Source organism: Mizuhopecten yessoensis, unplaced genomic scaffold (genome assembly GCF_002113885.1).
Source record: "Mizuhopecten yessoensis strain PY_sf001 unplaced genomic scaffold, ASM211388v2 scaffold715801, whole genome shotgun sequence".
NCBI classification, from domain to species: domain Eukaryota; kingdom Metazoa; phylum Mollusca; class Bivalvia; order Pectinida; family Pectinidae; genus Mizuhopecten; species Mizuhopecten yessoensis.
Genome location: NW_018479798.1, coordinates 7,358 through 20,708, shown reverse-complemented (window position 1 = coordinate 20,708; position 13,351 = coordinate 7,358). Strand labels below are relative to the sequence as shown.

Below are 13,351 nucleotides of genomic sequence, written 5' to 3'. Positions count from 1 at the left end.
GCTTGGAAAACTTGTGCCAAGAAATCCTCGTAGATTCTCGGTAAAAGCTTGGAGAAATCCTTGTAGATCCTCGGTAAAAGCTCGGAGGAATCCTCGTAGATCCTCAGTAAAAGCTCGAAGAAATCCTCGTAGATCCTCGGTAAAAGCTCGGAGGAATCCTCGTAGATCCTCGGTAAAAGCTCGGAGGAATCCTGGTAGATCTTCGGTAACGAAAACCTCTGTGAAAGCTTGGAGAACCTTGGCGAAAGCGTGGAAATCTTGGGAGTCCTTTAAAAAGCTTGTAAGAGGGACAAATCCTTGGTAAAGAATGCATTGCGATATTTCTAAAGACAGAAATCTGCACTGCTTGTGCAAAACCTCGGTCGTAACGATCCATCTTTCAGCATAACACTAAGAATGCCATCTATGATAACTACTAAACTATGGTGTATCACATATTAAACGAGGAGGTTGGAGGCACCTACATGAAATTGGTCTATCTGCTATATTATACCATTAATATTAAAAAACATTTTTTTTTTTTTAAATATCTGCGGGGTGGATGGGCAACATCAGAAAAAGGTGTATCCAACCTCTTCTATCACATATTTTGAAACAGCTTTAAAAACAGAACAGAAAAAGAGATTGATCAGTAAAATCAAATGTATTTTAGATTGTATTTTTTATCCATCTGCCTAGTCCCGGTCAATGTTATAATTGAGGCTCTCAGGTAAATCTGAAATAACAAAAAACAATGCATTATAAATTATAATTCTTATGTAAAACTATATATATATATACACAAACACACATATTTTCCTAGCAATACATAATAACCCTTTCAAATATGAAAGAAATTTAGGTAGTCTTGGATAAAATACATGTATGATTTCAATATCTCGATTAATATCTGTCTACTACATAATTTAATAATTATGCAAGTGTCATTGTAAACTAGAAATTAATATACCGGTACTTACCCAGTAAATCAATGCCTGGTTGCACTGAGTTTGAGCAAGTCAGCCTGAGCTTCTCATTTATCATAGGCTTCGTTGTAAATGGCCACTTTTCCATCACAATCTCTGAAATTTGACAGGAAAAAGAAATGAGATGATATAGGATTACTAATGATGAAGTTTTTACTGATACTGGGTTCCTGTCTGATGTTATAAATGTACGCAAAAAGAAATGGACAACAGACAAAAAGAAATTAAAAGCCACATAATATCACCTACCATCTCCCCCACCCCACCCAAACTCCCAAATGCAATTTTTAAACTGATGTAGGAAATCAACTGATCAAGTGATGGACCTAATGTTAAGAGAACTGTGGACCATTATTCCATGCCAAAGTGACATGTTGAAACTGTAGGAAATTTTGCAACAGACAAAACCATACCATATTACTACCTATTAAACTTTGACAAGGAGATAAATATAATTTTAATGAAAGTTTAAATTGCAATCAATATTGCTTGCAATCAAAATACACCCTATAGCTACCCAACTTCCTTGTGGATGGTAAATTTATTCTACTTACCATACAATAGTGCCAGCTTTGCCTGGTTTTCAATTGCAGGCTTGGGTGCTTTCAGCTGATTGGCTTTCTGTCCAGTCAATGAACGGCCGGCAATTTCCTCGCGGGAATACAGCTTCTTAAATAGAAGCTTTGCTCCCTTGGAGATATTAGTCTCCTGGCTTATCAGGTTTCTAAGCTGATCCTGAATTATATACAAATACATGTATGAAAAGTAATGTAAATGTATGACGTATGAATATATCGAGATTCCATCCTTGATGACAGTACTCATAATTATAAAGTGTATTATTATGTTTCTATAAGTTTAACCGTTTTGATAATATGAATTACCATTTTATCAATAGAATTTAGTCAAATAAATACAAAAATTAATTATAATAATAAAAAAATAAATCAATTTAACTCGATTTCCAGACCATGATTATTAGCCACAATAAAGATTTTATTATACTTTAATAGAAGATCGAGATATATTGTTTGTGCCTTCCAAGATTTATTTTTCTGTAAAAACTGCAGCTTGATAAACATTTGTACAATACACCATAATGAATCTTAATGACAAACCTTTGTGAATGAATGTTCAGCTGTCTCCAGGGATTCACCATGCTAAAATAACAAAAAGCATGGGTGTAAAAAAATGTTGCACTTTCCTGTGTCAAAACCAATATAAAATCCACTTGCCCAAAACAAATTTTATTTGTCCATAAAATGGCAGCAATTCTGTTCTTTAAAACTAATTCTCATGGGTAACCTGTCCAATTTGAGAAATCCTTTACAGATGGTCTACGAGTCTTTAACAGGAGTTATACCTGGTGGTCTACGAGTCTTTAACAGGAGTTATACCTGATGGTCTACGAGTCTTTAACAGGAGCTATACCTGGTGGTCATCTGGTGCCCTAATTGGTTCATTGGTAGAACAGGTGTTGTGGCTGAAGCTTTGGTCCTAATAGTGAAAGAAAAAATGAAAATGCTTATGAAAAAAAGAATTTGGATAGCAGGAATGTTCAATCACATGCATATTTTTGAAAACTAAGCAACAAATATTTTTGCAGGTGCATATACAATTTATATATTAGATTTCATTGATTCTATGCAGATCTAGTCGTCCCCGTCTTTCTCTGTCCTTGCTGTTGTACGTCTTGTGAATACTTAAAATGGTTAACAAGAAATAGTGACAACTTTTCTTCAAGTTTTGAAATCCAAAATGATAGCCTGCTATTTTCTTGTTCTGATCAATCTGAATCAAATGGTCATGACTAGGGACTAAGCGAAAGGAACCTACATAACATGATTTAAGTTTGAGAAATATCTATCCAGTACTTTCTGAGGAAGTGGCAATCACAAACTTAAACTGTCAAAGTTAAAAGAGAAACTTGATATAAAGACCCTTCAAGAAATAGAGAAAATAAAGAAAGACTGATGGCAACTTGAACATTCTACCATATGACTGATGGCTAAAAGGGTTTAGTATTTTGTTGCATATGATTAAAACAATTATACCTGGTGATTTCCTGGTGTCCCCATTGGCTCCTTGGCAGAGTTCTGGGTGAAGTTTTGATTCTAAAGAAAATCGAAAGAAATAAGAATACAATTCAGTGCTTCAAGTCCAGATGTCCTGTGTAATTTGTACTATATATATATAAAGAAAACATTGAGAAGTCCTTGTGTTGGAATGAAATATATATATATATTTTTGGAAATTAAGTACCTTACAAATTAGAGTTCATGCTACTTGTGTAATACTTCATAATATTAATGCATACATAAAACATCATTATCAATCTTGCTAACTTCATTGTAGTTAAATGAGACAAAACAAGCTAAATAAAAGTATATTTATGAAATGAATGGTGTCCCATCAATGTGTACATACTTGCTGTTCATTGTATAACCAGTTGATATAAAAGCGTTGCTGATTGACCTCCTGCTGTAAGGTAAACAACCAGCTCTCTAATGCCGCCACCCTCTGCTGAACGTTCATGTGGTGATCAGAATGCATATGCCTGTTCGGAGTATCCTCCATTTCAAAATCTCTCTGGTTTAATGTCCTAAATGCCGATTTGAGAACTGAACTTGTGTTAGTATCCCAGCTTGTAGATGGTCTGAAAATCAAAACCTTACTTGTAAAAAAACTTCACACATTATGTGAAATGTAAAACCCAGCTACAAATTTAATGGATCCCTGCTCCGACAGTTTATTATTTCTAAGAACGAACCAAATCTGTAAATTAAAACATTATCTACAGTGAAGTTACAAACTACAAAGTGTTCCAATATATGTATTTTAACCATTACCAATGCTGAATAATTATATATTAAATCCATCAAATCTTACAAATTTTCATTTCTTTTTTTAAATTTTTCAAAATTCCTTCCCCTGGGGGAGGGGGCCTACCTATCATATGGTAATGACAAGCGATGGAGTGTGCCTCTTGCAATCTTTGGGCTCCTCCTCAGACTGGTAGGGGTTTCCTGTTGGCACCTTGGGGTTGTTGGGGCTGGGGTACATAAAACACTGGGGCTGGTTGGAGTTACTTCTACAGATTTTTGTGGAGTTTTTAACCCAAAGGATGATTTCTCCAAAGCAAATTCCAACAACTCCAAATTGCTTGCTGCCTTTTCAAGGTCTTCCTGATATGAAAAATGAAGGCACAATGTAAAAAACATGATCTTTATTGTATGCAATGAATTAACATATTTCATGAAAACTTAATTTAACTTAAATCATGGGCCACTGTGCACCAATCTTGTTAACCTGCACTTTAGGTCTGAGTCCAAGATCACAGTTACCTGGGTAACTTATTTTAAAAACCCCGGAAACACCACTTAGTATGATGTACATATTTCCAAACTTTCAATGTCCATAAATGGAAAAGTGATCAAGAATAATGTATAAAATCTTACAGCAGTTTTGATACCAACCCCTGAAAATACTCTGCAGTTTCATGAATTATTATAAAATTTAATTTGTGATCAAGTTTAAATGAATAACGTTTTTTGTTATAACGTTTTCTTTCCTTTCACACTTGAATGATCATGATTACATTTACAAACATTCTAGCTCTTGAGTAGTATTTAAACAAACCTTTTGCTTTTTACTTGACTTCTCCTTCACACCAGTTTTTCCCTTTGGCTTTGTAATTATCTTGACGGGCACTGTGACTTCTTTTAGTGTCTCGTACATGGAATTGTTATCTAAAAATATCAAGAGGTACTGGGTATTAAAAATAGAGATCAAATCATTAACATCTGCATCCTTTGACATCTAGGCTATGTGTGTAAAATAGGGCTGTTATGAATAATTTTGAATTTATGATTGGACAATGTCAAGTTTGATAAGAACTTGGGTAACAATGGAAACTTGTTTACAGATTTCTTTTGTTATCTATCATAATCTTTGGTCTAAATTAAATAAGTTAGATTATAATTTTACCTATACATTTACATATAAGCTTATATAATGTGTTTACAAACAATATATATTTTATAATCAATACCTTCATTCTGGGTTGGCCTTTGGATACTGCTGGAATCAGAAACCGTTTGATTTTCACCAGCAGTTACATTTTTTTTCCAGAGCTCCACTTCTATAATACTTGTTAGTTCCTTTGATAACAGATCCTGGTCATTTGTTAAAATAACGATGAAAAAAAACCCATAAAATGTAGCAAATTTCAAAAATAATGAAATATTTCTAAGCAGCAAATTACTCTTTGGTTAACAAAATAGAAAGTTATTATTTACTGTTAGGACTAGTAAATCATAAATTTATAGTTACGTGCATCGGACCACATGATGGAAGATACTTAAATAAAAATTCACATAAATCACAAAAATGTACATTTTGAAGGTACTGAAAGAAGCTGAATTATTCAAAAATGCGGAAATATTTACTTACCTGAGGTTTTTACGATCCTGGCTGGGTAGACAGATTTGCCTCTACCCCACCTCGCTTGCACCTCATTGTTCTCCTCGTACCTGTTTTTCATGGGAGAAACGATGTTGCGAAATGGTATAACGCTGAACTGGTTTTCTAGTATCCATTCAACAACGAAAAACATGCGCATGATCATGTTTCCAACATCAGAATTATTATTCTCCATCTTTCTGTTCTTGTGTGGCGATCTATGTAAGCATGGAGTAATTTTGGTTCCAAATTGCGCGTTTGAACTCGACCAATCACGTTTGAGTTTAGAAAAGTGCCATTCCACTTAACCAATCACGCGATTGAAGACACGAATGTTTGGTACCGATGCTGAGGGATCGCTTAGGAGAATGAAAATGTTTAAAGTTCCGTATATTTCATTACACAAATTTACCAACCCATATTGTATCCTGTCCATAAGCCGTTCGCTTACATAAATTTACATCAACCATCAGGACTGATTACATCAACCATCAGGACTGACATCAAGTATGTTTGAAAAAAGGCGAGTTTATTGTTATCGTTATCAGCGACATCATGGATGCAGATGGTCATTTGATGGAGAATCTTCTTGCTATCGATCGTCATAATCGACTTAATCAACGTCTTTAATGTAAGTGAAATGCAAGCAAACTAACGTTGGTAATGTGATTCTATAAGCATCTCCTTGAGAATTACGAAAAGTTTGTTGAATATTTTTACCGGGGCCTAGGCTAGATTATTACCGACAGCTAGGATAGATGTTATGTAATACCCTACGGTAACGTTACACAATACGATTTGTTTTTCTGTGTAAATGTATATTGTGTTTTTATAGTATAAGGGATAGTGGTATCGTCTATTGCCATGATTAACTACAATAAACTTGAATGGGGTCACTTATTATAAAATTAAAAACCGTTAAACAAAGGACCGAAATAGACTTACTCAAGTCCGGATTAGAAACGAAAATTAAATCAACGATAACGATCAATAGATAAATAAATGTCATTAACAATAATGTAAACTGTAAATTGATTAAAAAACAAATTTAAAACTAAAAGTTGTTGTGACAGTAGTATAGCTACTTGTTCATTTTGTATTTGTTTTTTTAGATGTCACAACCACAACCATGATGAATGATTTAGACTTGGAAGCTTGTGAATTGGAAAACAAAAAATGGAAGTGTCCGATTTGCCGCGTGAGTAAAGTTCTTTCAAGAAAACAAACACTGCAGGACCACTTATGGGGCATTCATAATGAGAGTGGTATGTATTGCAAATTTAATTAATTTAGTTAATGTATCATGATCAATATATGGACATAGACATAAAAAAGTGAAAATTGAAGAAAATAAAAATATAAGGTGACACTATACTTTCTTTCAAATTAAGACATACAAATTTTTAAATGAATTATCAATGTTTCAAAATTCCCTTTCAAATCTTTTTTCTTGATGCTAAAATTATTTTTTTGACTAAAATACCAATTAACACTTTGACTTTCATTATTTAGTTGGACCAAGTAAAGGATACAAAAGATATAAAACAGATGAAACTGTCCGTGTACCAAGAAGCACTTTTTATCGTTGGTCTGTTCAAGGCCAGCCGACTAACAGGTATGTATTTGTTGAGACATGTATATTGTGAGTTACTCGAACAAAATTAAGGTTTTTGCAGTCAATTGATTTTTTTCCTTGATCTTGATACAATTATCAGGTTAGACTAGTTTCAAGCGGTCTGGGCCATTATATCTCTCAGAGCAAAGGGCCATAAAACTTGTCAGAACTAGCGTTTTTATTGCAAGATTTCGCCTTTTGTCCATGGTCGTATCATGGTATTGGGCCAGTAGCATGGTGGGATGAAGGGTTACTAAGTTTGTTCAAATGAATGACCTTGACCTACTTTCAAGGTCACAGGGGTCAAATGTGTTCAAATCTTTAAATTACTTCTTCTCAATAACCAAGAGGCCCACCCAGGTTCAGGATATTTGTTCAGTTCACAAAAATACAAGCTGAGGTCACAAATCAAAGTCAAAGGCCAAGGTCATTAGGCCCAAAGGTCAAGGTTAAAATTATCTTTTCACTGATAAACATTTTGTTATGACATGATGAAGCGAAGTTGACCGGAATTAAACAAGGAGTCAACTGATCAAAGATCTTTTGGGCCCAAAGTTCAAGGACAAATTTGATATCTGACAATAACCCTGGCTGTTATTGTGGTGTGTCTTTTATGATTCAGATGAAATAAATTGAAGCTAACAAATGAGTATTATACTGGTATTTACATTTCTGTTAGCCCAGCAAAAATGGAGGTGGAAGGAAACAAGAATCACATCATAGTACATGTAAAATGTATATTTTACTTGCACAGCGATATGGGCAGATGGCTTCTTGATGATTATTGGGGATATATAGTCACACAACAGTCATTCCATGCTGACCTGTCACTGTTCTAGTTCAAATGAATATATCTTGATCTACTTTCAAGGTCACAGGGGTGAGATGTGTTAAATGTTAGTTTAAAAGCAAAACATCATCTATCAGTATACATCAGAGAACTTGGGGTGACTGATAAGGCCTATGGACCTCTTTGTTAGTATGGCATTGTGATTGGATTAAAAATGTACTCCATTTCATCATTTTTCCAGGGTTTTTTCTGAACCATTTTCCAGCATTAAATATTTTTTTCTCTTTTTGTATTGCACTATTTCAACTGGATGTCAACCCAATAAAAGTGGATTTCAACAGGTAGAAAACACCGCTACATGCACCGCTACGTATATACATGCACAAGTGTTCAGGATGTAACACCTATTCAGAAAGGACAAGTCATTTCATTTGATGACAATCTTGAAGTTAATGATCAACTTCCTCTCGAGACAGAAAACTGCAGTGATATCGACCAAATTACATTAGTCACAAAAAATGATGAACTTATTCCATTAGTGACAGAACCCCTTGCAGAATCTAATGTTTTCCCATCAATACATACTCTAGATTTCATAGACAGATTTGATGAAGAAGACATGGAAATCACTACATCAGAGTATGGTGATGACAATGACATCACTCCATGCAATGCTACTACTGCTGCTGCTGATGATGATGATGATGATAGTGATGATGGAAGAATCCAGCAGGAAGCCGAATACAATCATGTTAGGAAGGACCCACCATTGTATGTGATACCAGCCGGATCTCAACCTGTATCCAGTTCAATAACAGTTCAGGAACATGTATGTGCAGTTGGAGCATTTGCTGCTCGGCACAACATATCAGACGTAGCTTTCAAGGATCTTTTGTCCTTATTGCAACTTCATATCCCAAAAAATAACATAAGGGGAAACAAGAGTCCAATGTGTGAAAGCAAAATGTGGCTTTGATAAAGATTATTTGAACTTCAATTTGTATTGTGAAATTTGCAACAAATTATACAATGGGGAAACAGATATCTGTTTAACTCCAGGATGTACAGGAAATAAATTGACTGGAAACAGTGCTAGATATTTTGCCACCAGCAACCTATGTACTCAGTTGCAGGAGGTGTTGCAGAGAGAGAATTTATGGGAGATGACTAGAAGACATATGAATGTGGTGCACACAAACATCTGTGACATTCAAGGTGGACAATCATACCAAGAATTACTTAAACCGGGCAATTTTTACACAACTCTAATAATGTCACCTTTTCAGTATTTACAGATGGTGTTGTACTATTCAAAAGTTCTGGTGTACAACTTTGGCCGGTATATCTGTTGATAAACGAAATTCCTCCAAAGGAAAGATTCCACAGGAAAAACATGCTGCTGTGGGGTATTTGGCAGGGAAAAGGAAAACCTCGAATGAATATGTTTTTGCGTCCATTGGTGCTTGATTTGTTGAATCTGTATCATAAAGGTACTGATATTATGATCAAACATGAACAAATCCACATCAAAGCCATGGTGGTTGTGGCAACAATGGATTTACCAGCTCGTGCTTATGTAGCAAACATGACGCAATACAATGGAAAATTTGGTTGTCTGTATTGTGAAGATGAAGGATCAGTAGTCCGGAGTGGAGCTGGTACATGTCGAGCCTTCCTATCAAGAGCAGAGCCTACTAAACATCGGACGAAAGAATCAATCATTGATTGCTGTTTGAAAGCATACAACAGTGGCGATCGAAATATGGGATTCTTTGGAGTTAGTGTTCTCAGCTATTTACCTCAGTTCTCTCTCAACTCAAATATCACTATTGACTACATGCATGGGATTCTATTAGGAATCACAAAGAAACTAATGGACAAGTGGTTTGACGCCAAATTCTGTGGGGAAGCCTTTTACATCGGTGACAAAACTGCAGATGTTGACAAGCAACTGACAAGAATACAGCCTCCATATATCATTCACAGAACTCTGAGGTCTATCAGAAATACCCTCAAGAACTTGAAAGCTTCTGAATACCGAAATTGGCTACTGTTTTATGCCATTCCATGCTTGATCAATATTTTGCCAAATTTGTATCTGAAGCATTTTTCTTTGTTAGTTGAGGCAACATACATCTTGTTATCTACAGGCATCACATCAACTGATTTAGAAAAGGCAGATCGGCTGCTGCATGCTTTTCATGAAAATGCTCAATTACTGTATGGACAGAATTTCATGGGTTTCAATGTACATAATCTTATCCACTTGGTGCCCATGGTGAAGAGCTGGGGACCACTTTGGGCATGGTCCTGTTTCCCATTTGAATCTTTTAATGGTGAACTAAAAAAGACTATACATGGAACTGGTAATGTGTGCAGGCAAATTTTCTGGTCATTTCAAGCAGAAAAGCGCATTCTTTTTGAGGCATCCAAAACTGACTTCCAAAGTGGTGCTGATGCTCGAATGTATGTGGAACAATTGTTTGATACACGCACTGGTGGACTATTGACTTGCACAGATGCCCACATGTGCCAGGTAGTTCTTTCCAAGTGTAAGGAAAGGCAAGTGGTATCAGAAGAAGAAGAAAGACAGATTCAAGCCCTGTTACCTGCTTATGAAGACAGTGGAAATTTGGTCAAGCTGTTAAAGGTGATGAGGAATGGCTATGTATTTTCCACTAAGGCAAATTCAAAGGTGTCAAAGCAAAATTCATACACTTTCTTACTGGATCCAAGGATGCAACAGCAGCAGGATGCTTTTGCTTTCGAGGCTGAATCTTTTCTTCTTCATGAACCAACAATGAAAGTTGTATGTAAGGGAAGATATCTGAAATCTGCAGGAAAACTTCCTGGATTGTCTGCAACACACATACACTTGATTAAATATGGGTAAGATATATATTATTTAGATAAAAATACTTCTGCAGACAGGGTATCTTTATACATGAAAGTCAAGTTATTGAACCTTCTAAACGTTATGAATTACAGTCATCGGTAGATTTCTCCATTCTTCCATCCATGATATGTAATGCTATTTGGAAATCTTCAATGTTGATTATTTGAAACATAAGTACATGTTTCATCAAATTTATTTTAAAATCCATTTTGTTTATTTTAATGGCTTCATCCCCTCAATGTTTAAACTAACCATTGTCATATGTATTGAATTTTTCTTTCAGACAAAATGGAGTGACGAAAGTAGAAAGCATGCTAGAACCACTGATTGTGATGCCAATGAAGGACATCATTTATTGTGCCAGTTTCCCAAACATGTATGAAAGGGATTAGGCTGTTCCAGCATACAGCATTTGACTTTTGGAGTACAATCAGTATATGTATATGTTCAAGAATACCAAGTTACTGTGACACTGCAGCAACAATGCAACAACGACCTATAGTTAATTTCAGTTTGGCAATTATTGCCTGGATAACAGTATATATACTAGTCCAGAACAAACATTTTGGTGTAGTAACATACATGTATGTAGCTATAAATTTAAGCTTCAAAAACCTGTGAAATCATAACCTATTTTACTCTAAGAATGAAATTACAACCAAGATTTATTGACCAAATCAATTTGTTCAAATGAAAATCACCCAGTGTTTAACTATTGATTATACATTGATACATTAATAGATTTGAATCCAAGTTAAGTAGGATAGTTAACCTGTAATGAACTGAACTTTCAGAGCCATGGATATGTATAAATGTATATGTACTACAGTGTATGTAAATTAAAAGTTTGTTTTTGATTGAGAAAGGAATTGACAAACTTTATCTAAGGGTTACAGTACCTGTCTGGTACATTGTATGATTATCACTTTTTTCCCATTTTTTTTTTTTTTTTAATAAAACAAACCATGATATGCAGAATTAAAAACTAGACATGTTGATACCCATAATGTACAGTAAAGTCATCAATAAATGATGGTAATTTATTTTATTTCTTTTTATTGTGTTTTTCCACTTTGTCAGTTTCAGGTTATCTCCAACAAAATATCTCCAACAAAATAATTCCAAGTCCACATTTCGAGAAAATGTCTAAGTAAAATTCCGAGCTTTGCTCTTCATAAATTTGGCAAAGTCCACATTCTCCGTGCTTTTTCCCAGCTTAATTGATTCTCCGAGGATTTTCCGAGGATCATCTCCGAGGAATTTCCAAGCTTTCCTCGGAGAAAATTTGCACTCCGAGGTTTCTACGAGGATTCCGAGCTTATTCTAAGCTTTTCCGAGGTTAAACCACAGAGCTTCGAGGATACCTCGGAAAATAGACAGCCGTGGTACATTAAGACCGTGCATTATTTTAGTAGATAATTGTTGTTTTTTTACCTTGAAAAATGTTCATGCCCCATGACGTTGAACGTTTTGTAGACTTTTTTTTAATTGATTGTCTGTTTTCTTCTATTATTTTCAAATCTTCTTCATTCGTTTTTCTAAAATCGCCTGGTGCATTTAGTTTTCTTATTTTCAAATCTTCCTTCATTTTCTGAACATCTTAAGTACTTGAGGCTGTAGGTGTGTTACCGAAACCCCCAACATCTTCCATATCATCTTCAAAGAAGACCATTAAAGACTGCGTGGTCTCTGGTGACAAATCAGCTGACTCCAGCAACAATCGCTCAGGGATTTCATCTCTTTCATTTAGACTTAATATGTCGACAGCGTTTCCAATGTTGAAGCTTAAGCCATGACACTTTGCAGACGACAATATTTTATTATTTTACTTCCGATCCAACAGCGGTACATCCGGCCAGACCGAAAGTAGTCCTTTCATCATTTTTTTTTTTATGTTATGAGTTGATAACATAAAAAAAAATTAAACCAATAGAAATGCTCGTTTCAATGCTTTAGATCATCAATATTAATAAAATATTTTTAGAGTATTCTCAAAAATATAAAAATATCAGTTATCATATTCTTATTGTTTTTCTCTCCAAATAAATCTTTAACAATGAATCGTATAAATACCGTCTCACGACAAAGAAACTTTACCACATATGTGTCAGTTGGCAATTATGAAATCTGAACAAAAAGGCTCCATTATGGAAATCATCATCATTATAATGTCATTATATGATACAGTAAGGTTAGATATCATGACCCTTGCTAGAAAATGATTGTCTGTTTAACTGAAGGATTTTTAATGACATGAAACTATCTTAGACCGGTAAAGAGAATTCAGACTGGTAAAGAGATTTCAAACTGGTAAAGAGATGTAATTAACTGCTTTCCATTGGTTTTCCCAGTTCATATGTTTTAACTACCAGTAGTAACACGAAGTCGTTATGGAGTACTAGCCATAGAGAATAGATTGTTCACACTATACATAACACTTGGCAATTAAAAGACAAGTTCTTTTATACATTAATTAATATGAAATAGGCACTGCCTATAAGCGAGGCACATACATGTAGTTCAGTAACCTTTCTGATGAAAGTGTAGATTGTGGCGCCCCAGCTAAGAATTTTAGGGTAACAAAACAAACAGAATCCTCCTTAAGACATACGTGTGCTGAATAT

The 13,351-nt window shown here is 34.8% G+C and overlaps 1 protein-coding gene across 1 annotated transcript; it reads right to left on the bottom strand.

Moving 5' to 3' along the window:
• Positions 1-636: 636 nt before the first annotated feature.
• Positions 637-5,622, bottom strand: LOC110441266. Its single transcript, XM_021484373.1, has 10 exons — positions 5,418-5,622; positions 4,605-4,714; positions 3,915-4,150; positions 3,393-3,621; positions 3,020-3,079; positions 2,397-2,462; positions 2,084-2,125; positions 1,520-1,700; positions 960-1,061; positions 637-715 (listed from the first exon to the last, which is right to left on the bottom strand). Exons 1-10 carry the CDS (start codon positions 5,620-5,622, stop codon positions 675-677), a joined length of 1,272 nt encoding a protein of 423 aa, XP_021340048.1. The 3' UTR covers positions 637-674.
• Between the last annotated feature and the right edge of the window lie 7,729 nt (positions 5,623-13,351).